The following is a 26889-nucleotide window of genomic DNA, read 5'->3' as shown; positions in this document are numbered from 1 at the left end:
TCGCATAATTGCCTCCAGGAGTATGTATGAAAGACAAACGGTAATCTTCATGCCACCAGCACTATTTTTGCCCTACAAGCACTGTGAAATTGCCTGAAACTTGTTGTATTTACATTCCAGCAATATACCCTTTACTTTGGCCCGCATTCAGCATGTAATTATTCCAGCACTGAAAGGTGTGTGGCACAGTTCCAATCAATTAGTTGGCTTGTTCACGCCCTGTTTGCACAGATCTGACATCTTTGGGTGTGATGGCCGATGTTAGCCAAGAGGCACAAGCCTATAGAGCTCTGTCACTAAACAATAAAGCTGGAGGAACCAAGCTCATTTAAGATTTTTCAAGTGTGTGAAATTTTGAGGGGAAAGGTGGCCAAATGCTCCCACTGAGATAAAACACTATCCACAAGGGAATAAAGACAAACTAGATTTTATTTCACATGTAACGATTGTTTTTAATCACATTTATATTGAACGACATAAGTCATGAAAAGACACATTAAAAATAGCCTGAAAGCATTCTCATTAAAAAGTATCATATACAAACCAAATTTCAAATGATTTTATATCTAACATGGATATTGCATTTCTAAACGGATTGAGGTTATGAGGATGGTAAAGTTCCTATGAGTAAGTGCCCCAATAGGCACGAAACGCGTTAGGTATCATGTCCTAATAAATTTTCTACTTTTTTACATTTGTTTTTGTATTTTTTGGAGACCCTCACATTCCGTTTGGACACAGTGATTTTGATTTTGCACCTCGGGACTGAGGTGAACTGTGAGTGTTTTCTCCTTCATTCTTTACTTCTATTGGTATTTTTTGAGTTAACACTTTTTCATTAAGTGGTACCACATTTATTTATTTTTATGTGGCAGTAGCACTAACCTTCACTTCTATGAGGATGGTAAGCAAAGTTGGCCTTTTACAGTTCTATCCATTTCTTTTGCCCTCACGTTAATGGTTATATACTGTATACTCATCCAATAAGATCTGGTATTGATATATATATATATATATATATATATATATATATATATATATATATATATATATATATATATATATATAAAACTTACTTTGATTAAGAATTTCCCCAGTGCATAGGAAGAACACTGGTATTTAAAAGCAGCAGAGCAGTGTGACTGTCCCGCAAAGTTTTTAAAGTCTGTGTTTAGGCTTTTCTTTAATAGTGTGGTATCAGTCTGCTCAACCCTTTGGCTAACCAGACAGACAGAGAGCAGCTCCACTTCCTCATTTGCCAATGCACCGTATACTAGCAGATATTTTCAAACAGGCCTGATCCCTGAACCAACCAATATCCATAGAATGACTGCCATACAGTACCGAAAATCATACAAAACTTTGTTTAGTGTGGATCTATCGGTACTTGCATGGGCAGTCTAAGGCTATCATCACATAGGGTTTTCTACTACAAGGCACCCATGGAGAAAACGCAATTGATGGCGGAAATCAGCTCTGCGACAGGAGGGTCATCATTGTCAGTCTTTGCATTGGTGGTAACAGGGTTTTTTCTGCTTTGGTGTGACAAAATGCACAGTTGATACCCTTGCAAAAAACAAATGATGGCACAGAAGCACAGTGGCTTGCTCAAGATTGCTACTCCACAACATATCGGCACTTTCTACAACTGCAGGGATTCGTTTGTGACCCAGTAAGCAGCAGTCTGTGCCGCAGCTTCACCACAAAACAGATTATTTAATAAATAAGGTGTGCTTTGCTTTAACAGATCTGCCTATAGACTATATCACAGGTGTGCTGAAAGGATGAGTATACAGCCAGATAAATGTTTGTGCCAGAGTTATCGAGAACTCAAAACAGGTCCCACTACTGAGTAAGTTTTTATGCCACCCTTTTAGCAGATAAAAAAAATTAAAGGACTATTAACACATTTATTTTACAAATCTTGGGTCCCGTGTCTTAATGAAGACTCAGAGGCCTATTTATCAAAATTCGAATTTGTGAAATTTTTTTTTCTGATTCAAATAAACTTGAAATTTTACAAAACTTGAATATTTATTTAGAAAAATGGATCTAAAAAAACTCAATTGTATAAAAATGGAAATGCATCAAATTTGTACTCAACCGGTTTACAAACTTTGAAAAAATCTTGAATTGAAAAAATGTCGTAAACACAATTCCCATTGACTTCTAGATGCCAAACTTTTAGATGCCGAAGTTTTACATTTGAGTTTTTCGGGTTTTATTGTGCTACCTATAATACCAAACCTTCAGTATTTTAAATTATAATTGGAATCAAGTCAACAACCAGCCCCACAACATGGAGATACCACAAAAAACCCCACATTGGATAAACCTAATGCGAACTTAGATACAATGCATGTTTAAATTATTTATAATTTATAAATCAGTTCTATATGCTGCTGACTACCTTTGCTTAGACCTTTCATTCCTCCAGTTTTACTCCGTTAGTTATACAATATTTCATGTCACCAAACAGTAAAAAGGGGTAATGTAATAAAAAGTACATTTTTCTACAAGTCTAGTAGCCCATAGCAGTCAACGAGCAGATAGTATTTATATGTCAAGTGTTTGAAACCAATCCTTTCTTTAGTTGCTATAGGTTACTACTCATGTCATGGACAAATGTTGTTCCTTTTATTACCTTACCCTTAAAGGGCGAGATAGCAAATTTAATTTTCTTACATTATGAGCAGGATTTGTGTGTTAGGCTAATGGCACGTGGAACAGTCAGAAGGAGCAACCAAAACTGCCTATGCTGTCTTCTTTTGACTTCTCTGTAAGCCACCAGTCAGTTCTTTCAAGAGGCTGTTCTGTAATGCCCATTAGAGCCCTTTCAGATTAATAGCTGCCTGATGAGATCAAAAGTGACACTGAAGTCATTGGGAGATGGTACCACACATACAGACACTTCTCTACTGGATTAAACATGCTGGTTCATATGATTAGTTAACAGGCAGATAAGAATACTCAAATGAGCACATTGCACAAGATAATTAAACTGTTGATCATTGTGTATACTCTATGGGGGTTATTTATTAAAATCCAAATTTTTCTGATTATTTAATTGAATAAAGTTTGACCAAACTAGAATCCACAATTTGACCTTATTAAAAAGCTCAATGTAATCGGATCGGGGGACAATTCAATGAAAACCCGGATCATACGTTTTTTCAGATTTTTTGGCAGAATTGAACAATTTTTTCCCAAAAAGTCTGAATTTTTGCCCAAACTAGTAGGATTTTCAGGCTAATTCCAGCACAGACCAAAGAAACTTCCAAATAAGATAGTGACCTCTCCCAATGTCTCATATTCAACTTCAGCAGGTCTGAGATAACGGATTTTTGGATTCTGACTTTTTTGCAGCCTCTGGGTATAATACATCTCGTAAAATTTGAGGTTTTATTTTCCATGAAACATTCGGATTTTATAGAAAAAGACGAAAATGTTTTCGAGTTTTTAGCATTCAGACCCTATATGTATGTAGATTAAGTTAAATAACATGTTTCCACGTTCAGCCAAATGAACTATGAAGAAGAATAGGTTTTAAGGCAGTAAGCATTCATATGCAACCCACCTGTTCTGTCAGATACAAATCCTTGAACCTGGAGCAAGTGCTCACTAAGGTTACAAAGAAACTGAGTTTTCAATATACAAAAGCACAGGAGGCATTCTTCTTGCAAGGTTAATTACATATGTGGTTTCATTATATTCTACCACTTGTTTATGTGAAGGCACTAATGTACGAAATCCTTGCATCCTTTCATGAATTTCAGTGGGCTGGAGACCAGTCATGCACTCACTTTTGTAACAAGTGCAATAGTAATTCACATATTGATGCACAGGCCTGCTGTGCACCAATAAAAACTCCTTTATAAAAAAAAAAGATTAATGCAGCGGCAATGAAATTATATATATATATAAATACATATTTTTAAGATCTGATCCAGTAGGGGCTGATACAATGCTGAATATCATTTACTCTTCCATTTATATTTTTGAACAATAACAATATTTAATGATTACAAATAATGTTCCTGAGATATAAAGTTTCCTTGTTATATAAAAAAAAGAAAAGACTGATATACACTCTTCATTTTATAGCAACTTTAAAGAGAATCTAAAGCTCTATTTTGGTTTTTCTGCTCTTTGAGCTTTTCTCTATTATTTATGTTTTCCTGTTTTTACATTCCTGCATACAGATTTAACAAATCACAAGCCTGTGTGCCAACCCTATAGAAATGAACTTGCCCTGCTTGTGATCTGTGATGCTGATCAACAATGTGACAGATCAACAATGTTTGCAGTAAGCCCTAGCAACCAATCAGCAATTAGATCAGTCTAATAGAGGTAGTGTAATAAAAGTCATTTTCTGATTGGTTGCAATGGATTACTGTGCTTGGTCATAGTAGATGAACCCTGGAGAGTCTTTTCACTATACCCCATGAGCAAAGTGCAGTTGGTAGACATACAAGTGGTTTACTTATTGCAGAACTGGCCTGGACCAAGATGCAAAATAGGTCCAGACATTTTAAGTACACAGAGGCCCAAACAGCCCCCACAGGCCCAAAAATAGTTACTGTCTATGGCATCTTACAGCAGCCCCTCTGGCATTTGCCAGAATCTACAGCTTGCACCCAGGGCCTGACTGTAATTGATGGATTTTATATTTGGCAAACAACCAAATGGCAATAAGTTATCTGGGGTTTCATTAGAAAAGCAGCAGGTGTCCATCAGGCATCCTGTCCTCTACTCTGAATGCTATCTGAAAATACATTATACCCTCTATTCAAAGAGAGTAAGCAAATGATTTAGAACTTTAGGCTTTATGCATACAATATAGTGAATATTCGAAAATATTTTAAAAAGTTGTACTTTTCAGCTAAAACTATACAGAAAACTATGGTGGGATAATTATGGTTGATAATATTACATATACATTTTTGGCAGACATTAATCTACACCTCAGCGCTCAGATGCTAACAAATTAAGTTGGTCACATATCACACTGGCACAGAAAAGTCTCAAAGACAACTCTTCTGTATATAATCAGAAATGTAAAATAAACAATAAGTAATAAAAGGCGCTAAGTTGTCCAATAGCAGTATCTCATAACAACCAATAAGATGTTGCTTATTAAACAGATGGCCAGTAAATTCTACCTGATTATCGGCTGCTATAAATTACTGTTCCTGGGGGAATCTGATTAAAAGCAGCAAGTATTATTTAAAATGGCATCTTTACGAATGTTTACCACTGCTTGCAATGTAAAATTAGTCGCTGGCGAATATTACATTGTGCATTTTCACTAAGCAAAGGTTTAGCATTAACACCTGCACTGGAGTTGCGTTAAATATTTTGTCGCTAAAAAGACTTTGCACTTGCAAAATGTTAGTACATACACTGCAAAATGTTCTCAAAAGCCCCTTTTTCATAAACTTTGCAGTGAGGTCTTTAATCAGTCAAAAAGGACGCAAACATGGTCGCTAACATTCGCAAGCATCTTTGCGCAGGTTGTTTGCGCTAATGAAACATTAAATTCCCCCATTAGTGCCTTTTATTACATAAACCCTTAAAATGTAATCAACCAAGATTCTACAATAAAAAGTGATAAAGTGTTCAGTGTTAAAGCCAGGCTGCAGATTTAATATTAGTTGGAACCTCTGTAAACAACACACCTGGGTTCTGAAAGGTGTCTTTAACAAGTAATTCATATTTCTCCTGTATCACTGAGAAAAAAAGCTTACATGAGATTGCTTTATTCATACTTACATCTACCTACAAAGTACACTATGGGCAGATTTTGTAGCTCCCAGAAGTGAACCAGGAGCAGATATTGTAGCTCCCAAAAGTGACCATGAGCCTAATGTTATGGCTCCCAAAAGTGCACCAGCTATGGAAGCTCCAAAAAGTGCACTATGACCAGGTATTGTAGCTGCCACTTATGTTCCTTTAAGATGTTGGATCAGCTCCTAAAATCAAGAGCTGGTTACAAAAATTGCAGAAGCTAATGTAGATGATTCTTGCAGCTGTGTACTAATCCAATAACACATTGAAATGATATTTGTTTCGACCGTCATTTCCTTTCATAGTCTACTATAATGAGGGCCACAATTTCCCTATCATGTGTGTAATGTCGTGATTATTATACTGTCTTTGGCCACATGGTCTTCTTTCTCCCTGGAGCTTATCGCACAAAGCTATTTGCTTCAAGATATGATGAAGCCTCTGTTTCAAAATAATCTTCCAACTTCCACTGTAATGTTTCAAATGTTGGTCTCTCTTCTGGTTTTGCATTCCAGCATTGGAGCATGATTTCGTACAGGTCATGAGGACAGGTGAATGGCTTTGGGATTCTATAACCTTGTTCCAATTTATCCAATGCCTGTCTTCCTGTTAAACCTGCAAGATTAAAAAAAAAAAACAAAGCAAATAGGTTTAAAAAATCCATGCAATTTTAAAATTTACATAAGCAAATCATTTTTATCAACATGCTCAGTGGGATCCCTTTAACTAAGCAATGACCTGGTCTCCTGTGTTAACATGAAGAGGCCTTGATAAGCAATTAAAAAACATGAAATTAGTCAACTAGAGAGACTGTAGAGAGACTGCAGGTAAGCCACATTTGTAATTGCTCTACTCACGCTGAGTTTCTTATTAAGGGATTTAAATGAAACAGAAATCAGAAAATTCTAGGAAGTCATGAAAATAGTTCTTTATCCTGTACTTCATTTTAAAGGGAAACAAACAAAAATATATTTTTTGCTGGAACAATAATGCTTGATGTTGACAACAGCAGAGCTGTGCTGCAAAAAAGTGACAATTTCATTTTTATGTCTTGGGCTAGAATCAAGTCAGTGAGAAAAAATGATCTCATTATTTATAACAGGAAAATTTATGGATGAGATTCATTTCAAGGAGAGAAAAAATGTTTCTCTTAATCTAGTTCCAGTTTTTTCACATAGATTTGAATAGATCACGTGAGTTTTCACGTGATAAACAGTGAGACACTTTTTTCTGAACTGAATTGCATCTCAAATGGAATCTCGTCCATGAGTTTTCATGTGAGCAACTTTTTTTCTCACTGAATTGAATCGGGCCCATTATTGTCTTTATAATTAGTTCTAAATTATTATAGTTGTAATACAGTTATTGTTTAATTATTAGTAATTGTTAGTTATTTGTTGGCAAGCTTGGAGAAACCTATTTCCTAGCTGGCACTGGACTGTTTTTATGTCTTTACTATTAGAAAAATGTTTCCATATTTATCAGATAAACCAAATACTGAGTCCATCGCAAAAGATCACACCAAATCTCAAATGTAATCCGAATCCTAATTTTCATATTATAATATAAACAAAACCCCCATAAAATTACAGCCTATAGGATAGCTGGTTTAAAGTCCGATGACATGGGGAGGGTTATTTACTAAAATCAAATTTATCTCATTATTTTATTTAAAAAACCTTTTTTATTATTTAAAAAGCTTGACTTAATTGGTTCGGAGAAAACCCTGAAAAAATCATATGAAAAATCGTATTGTGCAATTTTATCGGCTTTTTCCTTCAATAGTAGGGATGGGCAAATTTGACCTGTTTCGTTTCGCCAAAAATTCACCGTCGGCAAAATGTCACTGACGCCCATTAAAGTCTATTGGCGTCAACAAAAATTTTGTTGCGCATCGAAAATTTTTTTTTACACACAACGCCATACAAGTCTATGGGCATCATTTTTGCGGCAAAACAAGGCAAAAAAATTCCCCCATCCCTACTCAATAGTACATTTTTTTCTGTTTTTTGCCTCAAAAGCCCGTTATGATCAGATTTTCAGGCTAAACCCAGTGCAGACCACAATAACTTCCACTTGGGATAGGGACCTCTGCCATTGACTTATACACAACCTCAGCAGGTCTGATTCTGGCTTTTTGCAGCATCGGGCTTCAATAAATCTTGAAAAATTCAAGTTTTTTTTTAAAAAAAATTGACCAGATAAATTCATAGTTAAAAGGGGAACTCTTGATAAAGAGGCCCACATAACACAGAAACCCCTAATATACCCATCACAGTTATCTGTTTTATTCAAAAAGTATGAATAAATTCCATTTTCTATGCTGAAATCCAGCTAGTTAGCAGTTCTCCTCTTTCTGCATAATTTGAAATCCTGGCAGGGAAGGAGGGACTAAACACTGATGTTATAAATTGTAACAACTTCTCCACAGCTTACAGACAGCATGCAGGAACTACATAACCCACAATGCATTGCACTGTGATGTTCTGTTCGTTATTTAAATCACATATGCAGGGAATTGTGGGATTTGGAGGATGCAGGCTGAGGACAGCAGGCTGTTGATACAAAGTAACAGTAGTCAGCCAGCTCAGCAAAGTAGTCAGAAAGATCAGCAGGAGAGCAGGGGGCTAGGCTTAGGGAACATTCAGAAACCATTAAAATCATGAAAAGTCTGCATGTTTTGTGGAGTTCACCTTTATCTCCTAAGGGTTTGCATTCACTTTGGCAATGCATTTAGGATTCAACAAATTCCGAATCCTGGAAAAAAAGCCTTGAGATAAGGCTGAATCCCGAACCATTTGGTGCATGCCTAGCTGAAATGTACTTTGCTTATGAGTTGCATGTGGTATATTGTGCACATCTTCACAAAATTAACTACAGCCGATTCTTCTAAAAAAACTGAGATCAAGAAACAAACCTGGGGAAAAATATCTGTGTTATCAAACACAAACTTACCAGGATATGGCATCTTCCCGTATGTCACTATTTCAAACATAAGGATGCCAAAGGCCCAGACATCAGACTTAACAGTGAACTTATTGTATTTGACTGCTTCTGGTGCTGTCCATTTCAGAGGAAGCTTTGTATCATTTTTTGCCTCGTAAACATCATCTCCCTTAAAGTTTCAATAGAAAATATATTAGGACGTTACATAGACGATGTTTAAACTAGCAATACCTTATAGAACATAAAATATACACATAACATTCTGGTACGTGAAATATATAATGTGCGTTAGGATAGTTGTTCTGTTGGCTAGCACAGTATATTAGATATCAAAAGGTACCAACTTGTTCATTGGTTCCCAAAATGTGTTTCTATATATATATATATATCTTGTTTCTGATATGGGACATAAGGAGATTACATTTGCTTCATACAATTAAGCATCAAGAGGAAGGGCAAACTGCTATTCCATTGATCTGTGATAGGAACATTTTGGAGCTTTAAGCTCAAGTTGTGGGAACAAAGAACATGGAGCCAGATATAAACAGACCTGCTGGCCCTAGAGAACTAGGAACATTTTTAACAAGCAATATTGCTTTAAAAATACATCCCTGATGTTGCTGGAATAGAGCTCCCAGCATGCTTTAACCCTTGATAACATGTTATGAAAAGTATTCTGGGAATTGTAGTACAGCAACCATTTTAGTAAAAGTGCAATTGAGAAACAGTAGTGCCTAGAAACCCCCTTAAAATGTTAAGATATACAATACCGTAAAAACTCTGGCTAAGCCAAAATCTGCCACTTTGTAAACACTGTTTTCACCAACAAGCACATTTCTGGCTGCCAGATCTCTATGAATGAAGCTTTGTGTTTCCAGGTAAGCCATTCCTGAGGCCACCTGAGCAGCCATGTCCACCTGGTGAGGAATATGGATTGATGTTCCATTATCATCTGCAAAACAAATTCCAGCATATTTATTATTAGGGATCACTTTAATAAAAATTAGAAAATGCTTTATTCTGTTAATCATTTTCTTATTAATTATCTATCTACTGTATGTGCTTTCCCTTATTTCCCCCCTCCATTCCCAAATTAATCCATGATCCCATTCTTTATTTTGTTTTCGCTTATGGTTATCTGCCTTTTTCGTGTGCCACTTGTCTCCCATTCACTCCTTCCAGCACTCTAGTCTGAATTATACTTACACACACACACATATATATATATATTCTTGATCTGTTCCTTTCCCTTAACTTTAAACACTACTTATAGTCCTCTATTGTTTACAGCTTAGTGCCTTTGCCTTGTTATATTTTTAGTTAGTCCTGAAGCATAGTAGTTGAATGTGTTTACTAATAAATATTCTAGGGTTGGTCACCTAAACTGCAGCAGAAGGTTTAGCTCATTTAAACTAATTTATATTTCTGATAAGTAACTGATAAATACTAATATATTTTCTAAATTAGTATGTAATTTTTGAAAATTATATTTATTATATTTTGTTTACTATACTATCCCTTGAAGTTAAAGACTGAGTGGTGGTTACTTTATGGCGTGCGTTTTTTTGCCACAGATTATTTTCTACCTAGGTTCAGTAGTAAGTGACCATGTTTACAACTTTGCATTAAAATAGCAATAGTTTTTAAAATGCTGATATTGTAAAGCGACACAATTTTTAAGCACCGCCATATTCTGCAGCACATTCTAACTATGTATATAAATATACTGTAACTATATAAATATATGTATAACTACAGACACTGTACTTGTCTATAAACTCACGGCTAGGTCTCACTTACTGGTAATCCGAACAGGATTTTACCGAACACCGTTGCCTTCCCAGGTACAGAGAGGCTCGGTGCTCTTACCACTTAGGTAACAGATATTCACAGACACACAAAGCAGCTCTAAGAAGGTTAAACCCTTGCAAAATAATTATGCGGAAGTGCATGTTTTGGTACCACACCCCTTTGTCAAGATAAGTTTGTTCTCACTTCTCTACATTTTTTTCTAAATTGTTATCTGCATTATTATCTGTATCAGATTATGGTGATTCTAATACTATCAGGTACAGATCACCTCAGGTTGTTAATGTACTGTATTTGCATACAAGCAGACCAATTGGATCTTTGCCCTGAGCCCACCATTGCCTTAAAGGTGCCCTGTATATATTTTTTTTGTGGACACGGGTTAAAAGTGACCACAGTTGTGCACAAGGCCTATGACACATTAGAGGGAACATTGGAATCCAACACAGTCTCTAAGCACAATACCACACACTAAAGAATGAGACTTTTAGGCAGTTCCTTATACCAAATGAACTAACAGATTGTAGGCTTTATCATTTCTAGAGCTGCAGGTACTCATCAGTATGTACTATATGTGATGTAGCACATTAAAAAAGTTATTCACAGCAAGCAATCAGTTGTTTATACGGTTGTGACTAATGCTATATTTTAAGCTCTGAGTAATCGGTATCCTCCTATTAGCTGGAAAGGTTCTGTTTTTGCCAAAGCAATTCATTATATTGTATTCACTTTTCTTTCCTGAAACTGCAATATTTCACAACCTTCCTGATACTGAGTAATAAGACCTTAGCTTGGACAAGAATATCAACATTTCTCAAGGTAAAGGCCTTTTCTGGATATTTTGAGTTAGCTAAAAATCTCATGTCCAATAATGGTGAAATATTTAATGGAGTTTCTCAGCAAACTCATTCTTTTCCTTCCAAGCACTTCTTCTTAGTCCAATTTTTTTAATGGGTCAGTGACAGAGTATGCCACAGCTTTTAGCTATTGGAATTTTGTGCAGTGCAAACCAATTGTGACATTATACAGAAACGAAAGAAAAACAACCATTTAAAAAAAAAAAAAAACAGGAATGTGGTAGGCCTTTGTACAGCATTCTGCCCAGGGTAAAGTGGGTATATTTTAAAAGTGATACTTCAGAAAGAGCAGTGGCTCTTTCCAGGATGGAACAGAAAACTAGGGGCATCTACTCTGTGCAGCAGTGTTACTGTTCTGCTCCTTCACTAACAATAATATTTGGTAGGCAGTACATGAACTTGCTTCTCAAACATTCTTGCTCTTTTCTTCGATGTAGCATGTCTTATAGCTGGCTTTAAGTACATTTTTAGCTAAGTTTGCATGAGTCAAAATCACTGTATGACTTTTCATATGGCTCAAACCAAGGAATGGTCTCAAATTTATTTTGCAAGATACACCTACATTTTGGACTAGAATACAAAAAAAGTACCAAATTGTATTGACATCAATACTTCTAGACAGGCCCTCTTCTGGATGTAGAGATTTAAGTAAGTTTTTTTTATCCTTTAACTAGTTTTCACTCACTTAAACACTGCCATACATCTATCAAGAAAATCACATATCCTTGCTTATTTCCTAAACTTATTGACATAAGCATCGTCCATTATGCTAATTTTGTGCCAACATTTATTCCTTAATTGCCCTTCAGTGCATTTTACTGACTAGAGGGACTGCACATCCCTGAAAATCTACAATTATTAATAGCTTTGATTATGAGCTTGAAATCTGATTGCACCAAAGTACAAATTGGTGGTCGCTGCAGCCAGGATGGATAGCTATTGCTTTGTGATAACTTTAAACCATCTTGCACTCTTGTATTGATAAGGAAGCATGCATAGTTTTTAGGGTTACAGCAAGGTGATCAGATACCATTAATGTATGTATCCTATTTTTTGTGACTAATTGGAGGTACTGGTTCATCTAGTAGGCACAGTCAAAGCTGGTTCTTTAATATTTTTTCTACTGCCTGAATTGAGATATTAATGAGATAGTATTGCTTATTTAAGAGACATCCCCATAATAAAAAAATTTTTAAGAATGATTTCCTTTTTCTCTGTAGTAATAAAACAGTACCTTGTACTTGCTCCAAACTAAGATTAATGAATCCTTATTGGAAGCAAAACCAGCCTATTGGGTTATTTAATGTTTAAATGATTTTATAGTAGACTTAAGGTATGAAGATCCAATTTACGGAAAGATCCATTATTTGGAAAACCCCAGGTCCCATGCATTCTGGATAACAGGTCCCATACCTGTACAGTTATGTTCCAGATCCAATACTCACTTTGAAGATAAGTATGCAGACTTCCATGTTTCATGAGTTCAGTTATTATATATACCGGCTCTTCCAAAGTACAAACAGCATAGAGTTGGATAAGTTTTGGATGTCTAAGGTTTTTCATGAACTGTGCTTCCCGTAAGAAATCCTGTGGATTCATGGATCCTGACAACAACAGAAAAGAAGGAAATTAAGTAGCGGTTTTAGTAACACTTTATAATAACAAACTATTGGCACTGCAGTCATGTGTAAATACTTTCATTTGCCTGATATAATCTAAATAAAGAGCACCACAAACCTTCTATCCTGAAAAAAGGCTAAATATTTTGATGTATGGCAGAGGTTTTTAACATTATTGGTTGGGACACAAAAAAATGGGTTCCCGTGCTGTTTAGAGTGGGCCAGCTTCTTCGGCCAAAATATAATGAAACTTTCACCGACAATATAAAATAGTCAATAACAGTGGTACATATTTTTGAGCTACAAAGCTACAGTATTTCTGTGACTTTAAGGGGTTGTTCACATTAACTTTTAGTATGATGTAGAAAGTGATATTTTTGAGACAGCTGGTTTTCATTTTTTAATTATTGATGGTGTTTGAGTTATTTAGCTTTTATTTTATAAATATTGTTGCAATTTCAACAACCTTTTATTTTATAAATATTGTTGCAATTTCAAACAACCATGCATGGATTTAAATAAGAGACTGGAATATGAATAGGGAAGGGTCTGAATAGAAAGATGAGTAATAAAAAGTAGCAATAACAATACATTCGTAGTCTTATAGAGCATTTGTTTTTTTAGATGGGGTCAGTGACACCAATTTGAAACTGGAATGAGTCAAAAGAAAAAGGCAAATACTTCAAAAACTTAAAAAAAAAAAATAGTAAGTCCAATTGAAGTTAATTTAAAGTTGAATTACCCATTTTGGTCCCCTTTTTTAAAAAATGAAAAACATTGAGAGAGAGAGAGTGGCAATTTAATTTCCATATAAAGATATGAAACCAATTATATTCTTCCCTCGGTAGCCATCAGTGAACAGGCTGTATAAAATGTATAAAATAGCTAACAGTTACTTTCCTTTTAGCGATCAGCATCTTTATACACAACAGACAAAGTGTGTTTGGTACAAAATGCAACCTACTGAAAAATATAAGGGTATCAGAAATCACCTTGGAGTTCTGAAACGTACCTGTTTTTAATGTCTTTATAGCCACTGGTATAGTATTGTTCCACAGCCCTTCCCATACTTCACCAAATTGCCCTTGTCCAAGTTTTTTTAAACACTTAAGAGAGTTTCTGTCAATTTCCCAGTGATCGGCAGTATTGTAGCACAGGTCCGGAGGAAGAGGTATTGCTGTCTAGCAACAAAAGGGAAAAATGTTAAGTGACTTGTATATACTATGTAAATGGTGCCCACATGACTTGTACAGTATATACTGGGCCAGAGTGATATAAATCCTTTATTTCAAAGTGCAGTATGTCTTCTATTACCGTGCATCAAACACATAGAACTCTAAGTCAGTTCACTATATAGGTATTGAAAACATGTTCTGTTTTTAGACAACTTTTTAAAGGCCTTGTACATGTATGTACACGGGGCTGAGTTTCAGCAGTGGACATCCTTAGGCCACGCGGTCCTAGCGCCAGGCCACGCGACCGCCACCCGCACCGGTCTAGCTAGCGTCTGGTAAGCAACTTGCCGTCCTAGGCCCAGGCCTTTGTGGCCTCGCCACAAATCTGGGCCTATATGGACAGGGGTCATTTATAACCATTGGGCAAATCTGCACCTGAGCAGTAAACCATGGCAACCAATCAGATGTTTGCTTTAGTGTACTACCTGCGCTAGTTGACAATGCTTTGGGTTATTATGGGTTCCTGCCGAGGTGCAGATTTACCCAGTGTTTATAAATAAGCCTCACTGTCCATGGTATTTCTGTTGGAAATCCACATCATACAAGTTACTATTTACCTTATAATATTACTCATTTCTTTATATATTTTCAATTTAACCTTCCTTCTTTTGTTGATATTTGCCATATAAGCAAGACCCTGCCAAAGTCTTCCATGAAACAGGGCCGACGTGTTTCGTCTCTACCAGGGGCAATAATGTTGGAATTGCAAGAAAGACTATGCATTGTGGGTAAAAACCTATTTGCAGCTGTTTTTGTCTTGCACATTGCAGTTACATAAAATGGGCCTTACTATGTAAATAATTGATAAAGATAAATAGCACTACTGGCACACTAAGAACTAACTGGCAACTAATGAGTTTAAACGCAAGGGGGCCAGCTTTGACTTTCAGTGGATTTCTCCCATAACAAATACATTATCAGCTCTGCAGTAAGAAGAATTTTTCTATAGAATGATTCTATTAAAATGAAAACACTGTGCATGTGCTTTCTCCAAAATTGCAGACAGCCTTCTCTATTTTGCTACTCGCCAAGTCCTACCTCTCACAAGCAATGTTCCAATAACTTGCACTAATGAGATCTAACAAGAATGAAACAGGCGTCTGCAAGTTTGGATATATGGCTCTGAACCATTAGGCTGTATCTGTGCTATAAAACCAGCGGTTCTGGATGCATGATTGGCCAAAGGGACATAAAGGAGTCATTTGCATGTCTCTGTTCATGATGCCTTATGGGAGAATTAAAACTCTTGTTTTTGGTATCTAGGCAGTGCTATGTGTATGGCATGAGACAAGTAAATACCTTCTGATTTCAGAAGGATTTACTTTTGCATACGACTGCTTGTGAAGGGCGTTTGGCTCCTTTTAGCCCATCTCACCCTAACCAGGATCAGTTTTTTATATGTTCTTGAAATTCTGTTCCAAGTCATTTTTAGGAAAAGTGAATTCTGCTTTGAGGGTAGGCGCAAGCACTACTCTCCCTACTGTCTTTAAATAGGAAAAATATTACATATCATACTTATTCTTTTATTTTCAACCTGGATATGCACAGTTTAGTCCTAAATGTTGTGAGCTGGATTCCTTAAGTGGCCTCCGGCAGTGCTTCCACTATTTACTTTTTCCCAATTCTAGTCAGGTGCTTAGTGCTGGGAAAGATTAACAACTTCCTCTAACAGGCTGAACAAAAGCAGTACTGGCACAAAGATGAAAAGCAAACATGGGGAACTGACGAAGGGGCACACCCCGACGTCTAAATCACTGCTGAAGTGTGCTTTGCATCTGTGTGCCAGTCCTGCTTTTGTATTTCCCAATATGAAGGCCCATAAGGGTTCATTATTTTTTAAAAATGTTGTACTATAAAGAGGGTCCGAAAATTCCTCTGGGCCAGGCCAGTGGAAGCTAAGTCCTATAAAATAACTTTCTCAATGTCACACTAGAAAGCAGAGGGAATCTAAATAATGCGTTACCTTTAGACATGGTTTTAAGAGTTTGCAGCAAAGTCCTTCCTCTCTTTTACCGTAATATTCCACAAGCTCATTCATAGATATAAATTTACTCTTTGCAGTTATGTAAAACCCACCATCATCCAATTTTCTGAGCCTATAATGTTTCACAGCAATTCCATCGAACACTGAAAAATACATATGATATTTGTATATTTATTATAGACATGCACACATTTATGTTTCAAGGAAGGAGGATATGCTCTACTTATACATATAATTATTGTTTTATACTTATGCAATGCAAAGTGGAAATGTTTACCAGCAGCACTGGTATACAAACACCCATTCACACTCAACCTACCTGGCACGCTGTCCTACAGGCACAACCTTGGTTCCACATTGGGAAACCACCTATTTTACCAGCCCATAGTGAGATTTAACACTTCCCAACTAACCAAGATTGTACAGGTATGGGATCCGTTATCCAGAAAGATCCGAATTATAGAAACGCCTTCTCCCATAGACTCCATCATAATCAAATAATCCACATTTTTAAAATGTATTTCCTTTTTATTTGTAAATAATAAAACAGTACCTTGAACTTGATCCAAACTAAGATATAATTCATTCTTACTGGAAGCAAAATCCGTTTATTTGGTTTATTTCATGTTTACATGATTTTCTAGTAAATTTAAGGTATGAAGATCCAAATTATGGAAAGATTCCTTATCCGGAAAACACCAGGTCCCAAACATCCTGGATAACAGATCCCATACCTGTACTTGCTTTGTAATCAGTGTGTCCCAGCCACTCTGAACTGGACTAACTACAAAAAAATGGCAAAATATCCAGTCCAATAAAAATAGCATTAAAATCGAAATTTTCAGTAGTATAACCTAGAGCACAATAAAATATTTAGCAATAGCTAAAGAAACAGTAAACGTGGCACAAATGCAAGCATGGAAAACTCTGGTTGGCCACTTTCACAGTGGAAGGAATTCCAGTGCAAAAGACAGTTCCATATATTGCATATGTTTATATGTTTATTTCAGCTCAGTCTTGATGAACTTGTTTTTCAAGATCATACTAGAAAATGCACCTTGCTTTCCTTTCCTTTTAAGGTGTCAAGAATTGTAACCTCCTGTATGGAGCCCAAAGAGTTGCCCATTAGAAATGGGCACTTACATAGCAGGCTTGCTCCTATGGAAGTGGCAATAATAAGGGCAGCCCATCATTATCTGCATGCATTTCCCTACATGCACTTTATTATATGTGCATCCCTTGAGACACTGAGCAAAGTACTCTGCCCTAGCATCAGATTTTAAAGTTTGCCTCCAACCAGATACTTTTCCAGAGTAGGCCTTCCTCATAGGCCAGCTTGAATAAGGTGAGAGCTTTGCTGATCAAACACAACCAGAGAGATATTATTCCACATTAACTACCTATTAGCTTTATTACGATCAAATGTTTTCTTGTAAGAATCAAGCCCTGGAAACCTAGTAGATACATATATATGACCAGTTAGCAGACCATGGGGCAAGTACACTAAACACGGAAAATTCGCCAGCGACGGCTTCGCTCACATAGCAACAGGACAATGTTAATTCACTAAAATCCGAAGTTGCGTTCAGGGTGCCGAACGCTGACAAAGTTTAGCTAGCGTAACTGCGGCAAGCAAAGCAAAGTTGCACTAGCGTTGGCTAATTTGCATATATAATATGCTAATTTGACGTATATGTTGCAGACAATACATTACACTACACAAGCCCAGGAAACCTTAATAAAATAAAATAGAGTTGTAATATTGCCCTACACATGATCTCAGTGTATAGTTTATGGGCCATATGTAAGGATATATAGGGGGGAAGCCGGGTACTCCAGAAAAAATTTACGATCTTTTGCAGCCTATCACCCTGAAAAATGAAAACCAGCGTTTTTTGGGACTTTTCAAATATTTTTGAGGAATTCCTATCTACTCTATTGCACTTCGCCTGGTCTGAAGTGGCGAAGGCAAGTCTGGCGCAAGAGGCAACGTTCATTAAAATCTGCATCATAGTGAATTTGCGTAGTTACATCCCTTCGACAGAGCGCAACTTCGGCAGACGTAACGGAGCGCATTACCGATAGAGTCTATCGCCTATACTAGCAAAGTTACTCCTGCAACCGTTAGTAAATCGGCGAAGTAACGAAATGACGTCACGCTGGCGAATTTAGTAAATTCGCCCCCATGTTAATACCTAAAAAGGAGACTTGAACTAAAAAATAGTCTGAAGACACTGCTATGTCTATGTAACATATTTTTTGAAGATGGATTGCTCAAACTCTGTATTACCTTCAGATGTAGACCCTTAAACTTGGCCAGGCAAGTCACAACTCCCTGCAACTTCAGGCAGAGTCTGTGTTATGTGCAACACTTTTACTCAGATGGACCCTTCCTGTACTTGTGGAGGAAGGGTTAAACACACTAAATCACACCCATAGCTGATCTCCCAAATAATGTGGGTGCCAGTGATTAAAATTAAAAAATATTTATAACTCTTTATTGACTTAATGTTACACAATCTCTTTGTTTGTGCTGTTAGCTGGTAAAATCTTAATAATTTCATGATTAAACACTTTAATGACTTGAAAGCTACTCTTATAATTTATAATTATAGCAGTCGTGTTCACAACATCCGAGAAGTATTACTCAAAGATCAGTAAACAAGATACCAGTGCTATATGAAGCTCCAGGAATCCCCCATTCCTGAGCCTTACCATTTGACTTTCTATATTGACGGGTAACACTGCAGGGTACTAACCATTCCTGGCCTCCTTGTTGAAGCCTCTGACTGCTCTACTAATTATCCCAATCCTGCCTTCCTAGGGTGAGCTTTTACAAAACTTTCCTAGCACCTACTTCACCTATTGAGGCAACTACCTCTGCCTCAGGCCCAGCATACCACCCCCTTCAGCAAGTGGGGAACAAAAGAGATAGGACATGTGGCGGCTTAACATTTTAAAGATTAGAGAACCCTGAAACCCCTGGCCAGTTACTGAACTGCAGACAAATACTATAAACTTGAACTCCCCGTTAACCCTTAGTTGATCTAAACCCTTCTGCGGAATTCCCTGAAATAAAGGTTGGCAAAAACTTTACCTTCTTACTAAAAATAAAAAGGAAAAGTACTAGCAGTGAAAAAGTGTGGGGTATTTTTTCTTTATTTGAGAAAGAACCCCTTCAAGAATTTAAAGATGGTAAGCTGAACTGAAGATGCTGCTCGGATGAGTAGTGAAACATCTTCAATGATTACTTGGTAAGTCCAGTTGTTTTAGAATTACTTATATTAGATATAACTCTTTTATAAATGTTTTGCAAACTAGAAAACAGGCAAGTATTAAAAAAAAACTGGTAAATTAATCCCTGCTTTGCATCAGTTTCATTTAAATGAGCAGACCTTAATAGCTACTCTTTGAGGCATCACAGGGCTGCAAAAGCCGAAAAAAACCCTAAAACAACAGCGACACTATCTGAGCAGTTCATGTCGACCACAATAAAATGGTATATAAAAGGCATATACTGCAATTCTTTTCTTACATTACTCAGCACTGTTTTCAGATACAAATGGATTTTTTATGACCATGACCTTTTCAGTGGATAAAAGGGAGAGTTAATGTACAAAGTTTTATGTGTTCATTTTAAAGCCACCATTCTATGACCATTGTGTTTGTTTTCGTTTTAATCATCCTTTTCCCATAGACTAGAAATGCAAGAGTTCTGCTGGAGTGAGGCTAAAAAATCTAAAGTTTTGTACACAGTCATTTCTAAAGATATAGAAATACAATAAAGGTGTTGTTCAGCTTCAATAAACATTTTAATTAGAATCTGAGTACATTTGTGCTAGAAATTGAAATTTATATTTGTGCTTTATGGTTTTGTTTTCTTGATTTGTTTTTTAATTGTACCTTTCATAATTTGAAATACGACAAGGTATATTGGTTTATGAAGTGATGTTCAGAGAAAATGACTTTATTTGTAGAATGTGTTTATAAGATTATAGATAAAAGTACAAAATATTCTATGGCTTATGGGCATTTCTATACATGCTGAATTACCATATCCAAATATAAACAGATGTGTTGTTTGTAATGTTAGTGACTGCATAAGCCTTTGGATTTTACTATGGAAACTAAAAGGATCAAAGAAATCAGAAAAAGGATATTTTCCATATCAAATAGTATTCTCCCCCCCCCTTCTTCAGGTTGTATTGCACTCTATCTCTGTCCCCACCTCTATGCCTGAAAGCACATGAATCTAACGCCATAGGGGCAGGAAAGAAAGAGGGTGCATGGGAGATGTGTGTCCTTAAAGGAGAAACAAACCCCTTATTAAAAAAAACCCTACCCTCTACCCCACATAGACCCCCCTTCCTCCTCCCCCGCCAGTCAAGCTGCTAACACGGGTAAATGCCCTAACTTTTAACTAACCCCTCGATGCAGATTCAGAGTTCACGGCAGCCATCTTCCGAGTCTTTGGTAATCTGACAACGAGACCGGTGTGGCGGCGCATGTGCAGTTGGACCAATTTCCCGGTTCTCAACAACTGCGCATGCGACAAAATTGACGGAAATTTGCAGAAGCATCAGAAGAAGACACGAAGACCTGGAAGATGGCTGCCATGAACTCCGATCCCTGAATCTGCACCGAGGGGTAAGTAAAAAGTTAGGGACATTTGCCATTTTGCTTCATCAGAGAAGGTGTGGCTGGTACTGGTCATGTCCCTTAAATCCCCCAGGCTCCCTGCTAACAATGGAGGTAATTTATAAACACTGGGAAAATTTGAACCTGGGCAGTAACCCATAGCAACCAATCAGCAATTCGATTTTTTCAGCCAGCTGCAGGTTGAGCACTGAAAGCAATCATCTGAATGGGCTTCTGCCAGGTGCAAATTTGCCCATTGTTTAGAAATGACCCCCACTGGGCACATACACAGGCAAATAGGCCGCCAACTTGGTCAAGAGAAGTCTCCAGTCCATGTCTGCCAATAAAATCCATCTACAATATGAAACACATATTAGCAAGAAACATATTAAAGCAGCCATCTACAGGCAGATGCCCATTTTGGCCACCCACAAGACATAAAAGAGAAATTTTATGTTACTGGAGCATTAAGATATTATGGGTGGATGTGCTGTAGCTGTCTGAAAGAGACAGTCATGCTTTAGAAAGCATGAAACAATGAAGTAGCCAGGGCAGGGCCTTATGCAACTCCTGTATTAGTTAGTATATGCATGTGTAATTTTGATGCATACACCCTTCTGTTGTACAGTGCTGCAGAATATGTTGGCGGTTCATAAATACTTGTTAATAAAAATAATAATAATAATAATAGCATGCTAGGGGTTTATGTGATATAAGGTGGAAACTTTGCTACAGTTATTTTCACTTACAATAACTAATCATATATAGCATAGCATGTACTGGTCACCTGTGTAAAACTGAACATCTTATTGGCTACTATGAGTTACTGATCCTGGAAAAGCCTTTTGCCTTTCATTATGTATGGGGAATAATGTGCAAGCCACTAGTGTGATTTAGTACTATATCCACTACTTATGCCCACCCTTATTCATGCCACACATAGATTCATGTTTGTACACACTCTCATATATATATGGGTCCCTAATCACACTGGGCCCTTAGGCTATAGCCTAAGGGACCTGTGCATTAATCCCTGTTAGTACTTAGCACCTATTTTACAGAAATAAACACTTCATTAATTCATTCACAATTCTACCTATTGTGTTGTGCTGACAACACTCTCCTGACAGCACAAGGCAATGGAATGGATTCCATTTAAAACCTGCACAATTTGTACTTTACTAGGGGATACCAAACATGCCTAGAACACGAAGCCTTTGGCAAATATTTAATAAGTAAGGGACATCTGGGAAGAAAGAAGGACCCAGGAAGAATTTGGTCTTGGTGCCCAAACAAGAAGCAGGTCTACCAGAGGCTATAAAGGACTTCTTGCAGCCAATCCAGAAGAACAGGTAGGGTGCTGTATGTACTTGGGAAGGGACCTTGTTCTTGGGAAGGGACCTTGTTCTTGGGAAGGGACCTTGTTCCAGGAACTCAACTAGAGTTAATTATGGGATTGTCATTTTAAAAGACTATGTTAGTCAGCTTGTACTGTTTACTTATAATTAGACAGACCCTCACATGTCCTTTTGCAGGTGTACTACTGTATTAGATGCCTGCTGCATTTTTTTAAATATACATTTATTGTTGTTGTTCTATGCTGTACTTTGTTTCCTAGTGAGATTTTCCTAAGGTTCCCAATGGTATGTGCCATGTGTATGCTGGGTATGATTCTGTTGTATAAGGGTGTGCCAGAAAAGGGTTACAAGGAGTTAAACTGTGCTTCCTTTTTACTAGATGAAATATAACTTGTTGTTAATCAGTACAATTTGGATTATAGCCACACAACATCAGCTATAAATTGTAGCATGCTTATCAGCTCTTCCCTGTTTAATATTTCATATTATAGCTTTTTGTACATTTCACAGCACTAAAGTGCAAATCTTCAATTAGACAGTCCCTGGCACCTTGTTTTTATTCTCATTGATCTTATAATATGAAATGTGAGCTCTTGGCGCTCTTCTTTTTTTTAGCCGATCTGATATATTTTTACTATGTTTATTCTGGCTAATAAAGTAAAGGTCAGCAGATAAGTGACGTGTTTATCTATGCTGCTTTTTATCATTGATACAGTTTGTTTTATTAATTTAATGGCACGTGTCAGCAGTTTAATGCTGTGAGGAGTAATGATGTTTTACTTTCAGTCTAATAAAACAGTCCAAAGAATAAAAGTGAACCTGGAATAGGGTAGATCATCCTTAAAAAGACCCCTGCAGTTTATTATGATTAACAAGAATTTATGAAGTAGACATATAAGAAGGGTAATAAAATAATGACCAGTACAGGAGATAAAGACAGCCCGCCTCATTAAAACTTAAAATCGAAAACTTCATTTAGAAGTCTTTTTTTACTTTTTGGAATTGCTATTGGTTATTTGTATTCGAATTGTGAACATCTTATCTCTACCGATTTTAGAGTTATAAATGGACATACAGGGCAAAATACCAATTAAAATAGTTGCATAAAAAGCTAGCGAAAGGTGCTTGTCGCTGCTCAAAATGGCACTTAGCTCCTTATTACCCTTTACTTATCCAAGCAAGGAAATTATTTTATCAGATGACAAATGTGCTGCAATAACTGTGCGGCAACAAAAATTGGATTTTGCTATTTTAATTACTATGTCATGGTTTATTTATAGGCGTACAATTAGAATTTCATTTTCAATCCAATTTTAATACAAGAAATTTAGGATTAAAAGCCAAATATCCTATTGGTTTTGCCTCCGGCTGGGAATTAATGGTATCTTTCAATGAAAACTTTTTCAGTCATAAATGAATGAATGGAGTTTTAATAGGATATTACTTGTGTAACCAAATGCAACTTGTTCCTTTCAGATTATTAAGATGTCTATAATAGATCTTCATTGCGTTTGCCAGTTTACAATTAGACACTGTTAATTAGCACGGTAAGCGGGTGTGTTAGCACGGCTTGAAAATAAATCTGATCACTGCCATCTTTATATTTTTTTCTTACTGAACATGTAAATGATTAAATTAAATTATTACATTCCAAGGTTAGGAAATTATTATTCCATTAATTGTTTCTGTATACTCAGATGAATTTCTTGTAAGTAAAATGTTCTTCATTAACAAGACAAGTATTCTACTGCAGTTATCTCAGCTCAGCAGCAAACTCAGAACGGCATTGTGTGTTTTACATCATTCCCTTCTAAGGATTTTACAAATAACAAGCTCTAAAGCTTTCGCATGCGGATCCCTTCCTCAGTTAGACTTTCTGTATCATAATTCCAGTTCTCTATATTGTTCTGTGCCAGCCATATGGAAAAAAAGATACGTTTTTGCTTCATTTGGTGAAAAAATGAAAGTCCCAACTCAAAAGGACTTTAGAATTTCCCATTTTCCGGCAGAAAATGCTAAGCACTGGAGAATAGCAACATTGGCATAATTGTATAGCCTCTCTCTCTGTGATGGATAAATTAAAGAGTTTTTCTTGTTATGGATACTTCCATAGTTCCATTTACAACACTATTTGACTGGCCATACCCCAAATCTCAAACTACCCTTTGGATTACTAGGCCACACACCCCATACCTCCCAACATTTTGGAATAGAAAAAGATTTGTCGGACAGAGCATGCCCATTTTGTGGCCACGCCGTCCAATTTCCATGTTAATTTTACAAAATTTAGTAGGTTATGTAATTTGAACACATTTCTATAGTTTTTATGTGTTATTACAGTTTTGCTAATGAATGTGAAATTTCCCTTTAAGCTGCAGCTCCCAAAGAAACCTATCTTAAATTGTTACAATTGCTTCTTTGCTTATCTTAAATTATTACAAAAGTATCCAAGTGCACCTGCCACTTAATCTGTACTCTCTGCCAAAAGCCAATTAAGTTAGAAATGTTGTAACCTTTCTGCCTGTTCAGTGCAGGAGATTAAAGAGAAAGTCGAGACATTTCAGTAACAATCTGGGACTGTGGGTTGAGCTGTCTAAATTAGGACTGTCCTGCGAAAACGGGACAGTTGGGAGGTATGATACCCCTCTTGATTTTTGTTAGGGGGTTTATAACATAATCAGAGGATCAAGGGTGGTGATAAAGAAACAGTCTAGAAAACAAGACAGCGTGAACTATAATGGCAACACAGAAGCTAAATGGAGCAAATAGACCTCATGTAAGAATTGTAGTGCAAGGTGCAAAATACAAATACAAACTGCCATGTGTTTTGCTCTTTGCATCCTGCCACTCATTGCAGGTCCCTGACTGAGATTCAGTATGGAGCAAAATGACCTGAACTTCTCCCATATATAGAGTGATGTCTAGTTTTCGCTTTTACCATTTTGGTGCCTGTTCCAGTCACATGGTAGTGGTATAAGTACACAAGAATTTTTATGAATAAGAGTTATGAGTCTATATTTTTGGGGGGATTTTTTTTTTAATGTAATGGTAATTATGTCAATAGGATACAGGCATTCCCTTGAATGTCTCTTATCTGCACACACAGACCTGACACAACAATATTTGCTAAAAAAAAAAAGTGGGGAATGGATGTGCATTGTGTACAAAAAACATTCCAATTCGTGCCAATTTTTTGTACTTTGCATCACCTTGATTCCCTCCTTCATAACCCCTCAGGGTTACAAGGTTGCACCATGAAAAAGTTGTATTAGAATTATGTAGACAGTATGGGGTATATTTATCAAAGAGTGAAGTTAATAGTGAAGTTCCGCCACTAGAGTGAAATTCTGCCACTCTCCATTCATTTCTAGGGGATTTTTATAGGCGTATTTATCAAAGGGTGAACTTTCACTTCACCCATTGATATATACGCCTTTCAAAATCCCATAGAAATGAATTGAGAGCTGCGGAATTTCACTGTAGTGGCGGAACTTCACTCTTTGATAAATTTACCCCTATAACTGGTACACGTTTGTAATATTGAATTTCTAGGTAACAGATATCCAGAGCTTGTCTAAAACTGAAAGGCCATTTAAAACAGCGGTGCTGTCTTCTATAAATTCTTTCAGGACCAGGGCACTCATCCTGCAAGACACTGCAGGATCATTTACTACACAGGGTTGCAACATTGAAGAGATAAGTGCTGTGGCTACATAAGAACAAACAAATAACTTTTTTTTAAAATTTAATTTAATTTTTTTAATTAGTCAAGAAAATCTAATTGAGTGTTTCCCAAAAGGGGGATTTCCCCTACAGAAGAGCTTGGAGCAATGGTCGTAGCCTGTTTGAGATACTTTTGAAAGCCCAGCTTGAATACCAATTCCTGTGAAAAAATGGGGTAATTATGTGACAGCATTTTTACTGGAAAATTTAAAATGAATACTTCTGTCACATTTATAGATGATGTGTTTTTTTTTTATATAACAATACAGTAACATTGTTATGGGATAATCTACAATTACAATTGAGGTCCATGCAAAACATCTCCTGACCTACCAAAAGTTGAATTCGATTTAAAATGTATACATACCAGAAAGAGAGTATTCACCCTTTTGGCTTTCACTTTCTCTGATTAAAAAAGATCCGGTTATATTGCCTGGTTGCAATAACAGTCTTTCAGCCGCTGTTCGCTTGGTGTCTTTAAAAAACCACCTGCAAAAGAAATTCACAAAATAAGGCTACTGTTTGCTCATGTAGAATATGTAGTAACGATATGGGATCTTGTGTCCGGAAACACATCCAGAATGCTTTCAATTACTGGATGGCCATCTCCCATAGACTCCATTTTATCCAAATAATCAACATTTTAAAAAATGATTTCCTTTTTCTTTGTAATTAAACAGTAGCTTGTACTTGATCCAAACTAAGATATAATGAATCCTTATTGGAAGCAAAACCAGCCTATTGGGTGTATTTATTGTTTATATGATTTTCTAGGTATGAAAACACAAAATTATGAAATGATCTGGAAAACCCCAGGTCCTGAGCATTCTGGATAATATCCCATACCTTTACTATAACTATACATCATTGCTGTTTAGAGTGGTTCTTTAATTCATTGACAGTTCCTTTGGCAATAACAATAGTAATTGCAGC

At 36.6% G+C, this 26889-nt stretch overlaps 1 protein-coding gene across 1 annotated transcript in view; it reads right to left on the bottom strand.

Moving 5' to 3' along the window:
* Positions 1–5618: 5618 nt before the first annotated feature.
* The window catches only part of frk.L (fyn related Src family tyrosine kinase L homeolog), a 40619-nt gene continuing 19348 nt past the window's right edge, over positions 5619–26889 (bottom strand). The window contains exons 2-8 of the mRNA XM_018263287.2: positions 26324–26445; positions 16217–16380; positions 14031–14199; positions 12845–13003; positions 9504–9685; positions 8743–8902; positions 5619–6402 (exon numbers count right to left, since the gene is read on the bottom strand). Coding sequence (XP_018118776.1) covers positions 6188–6402; positions 8743–8902; positions 9504–9685; positions 12845–13003; positions 14031–14199; positions 16217–16380; positions 26324–26445 — 1171 coding nt within the window. The 3' untranslated portion in view covers positions 5619–6187. The remainder of the gene's footprint in view (positions 6403–8742; positions 8903–9503; positions 9686–12844; positions 13004–14030; positions 14200–16216; positions 16381–26323; positions 26446–26889) is intronic.

Source organism: Xenopus laevis, chromosome 5L, assembly GCF_017654675.1.
Source record: "Xenopus laevis strain J_2021 chromosome 5L, Xenopus_laevis_v10.1, whole genome shotgun sequence".
Taxonomy (NCBI): domain Eukaryota; kingdom Metazoa; phylum Chordata; class Amphibia; order Anura; family Pipidae; genus Xenopus; species Xenopus laevis.
This window is presented reverse-complemented; position numbering and strand designations above follow the sequence as displayed.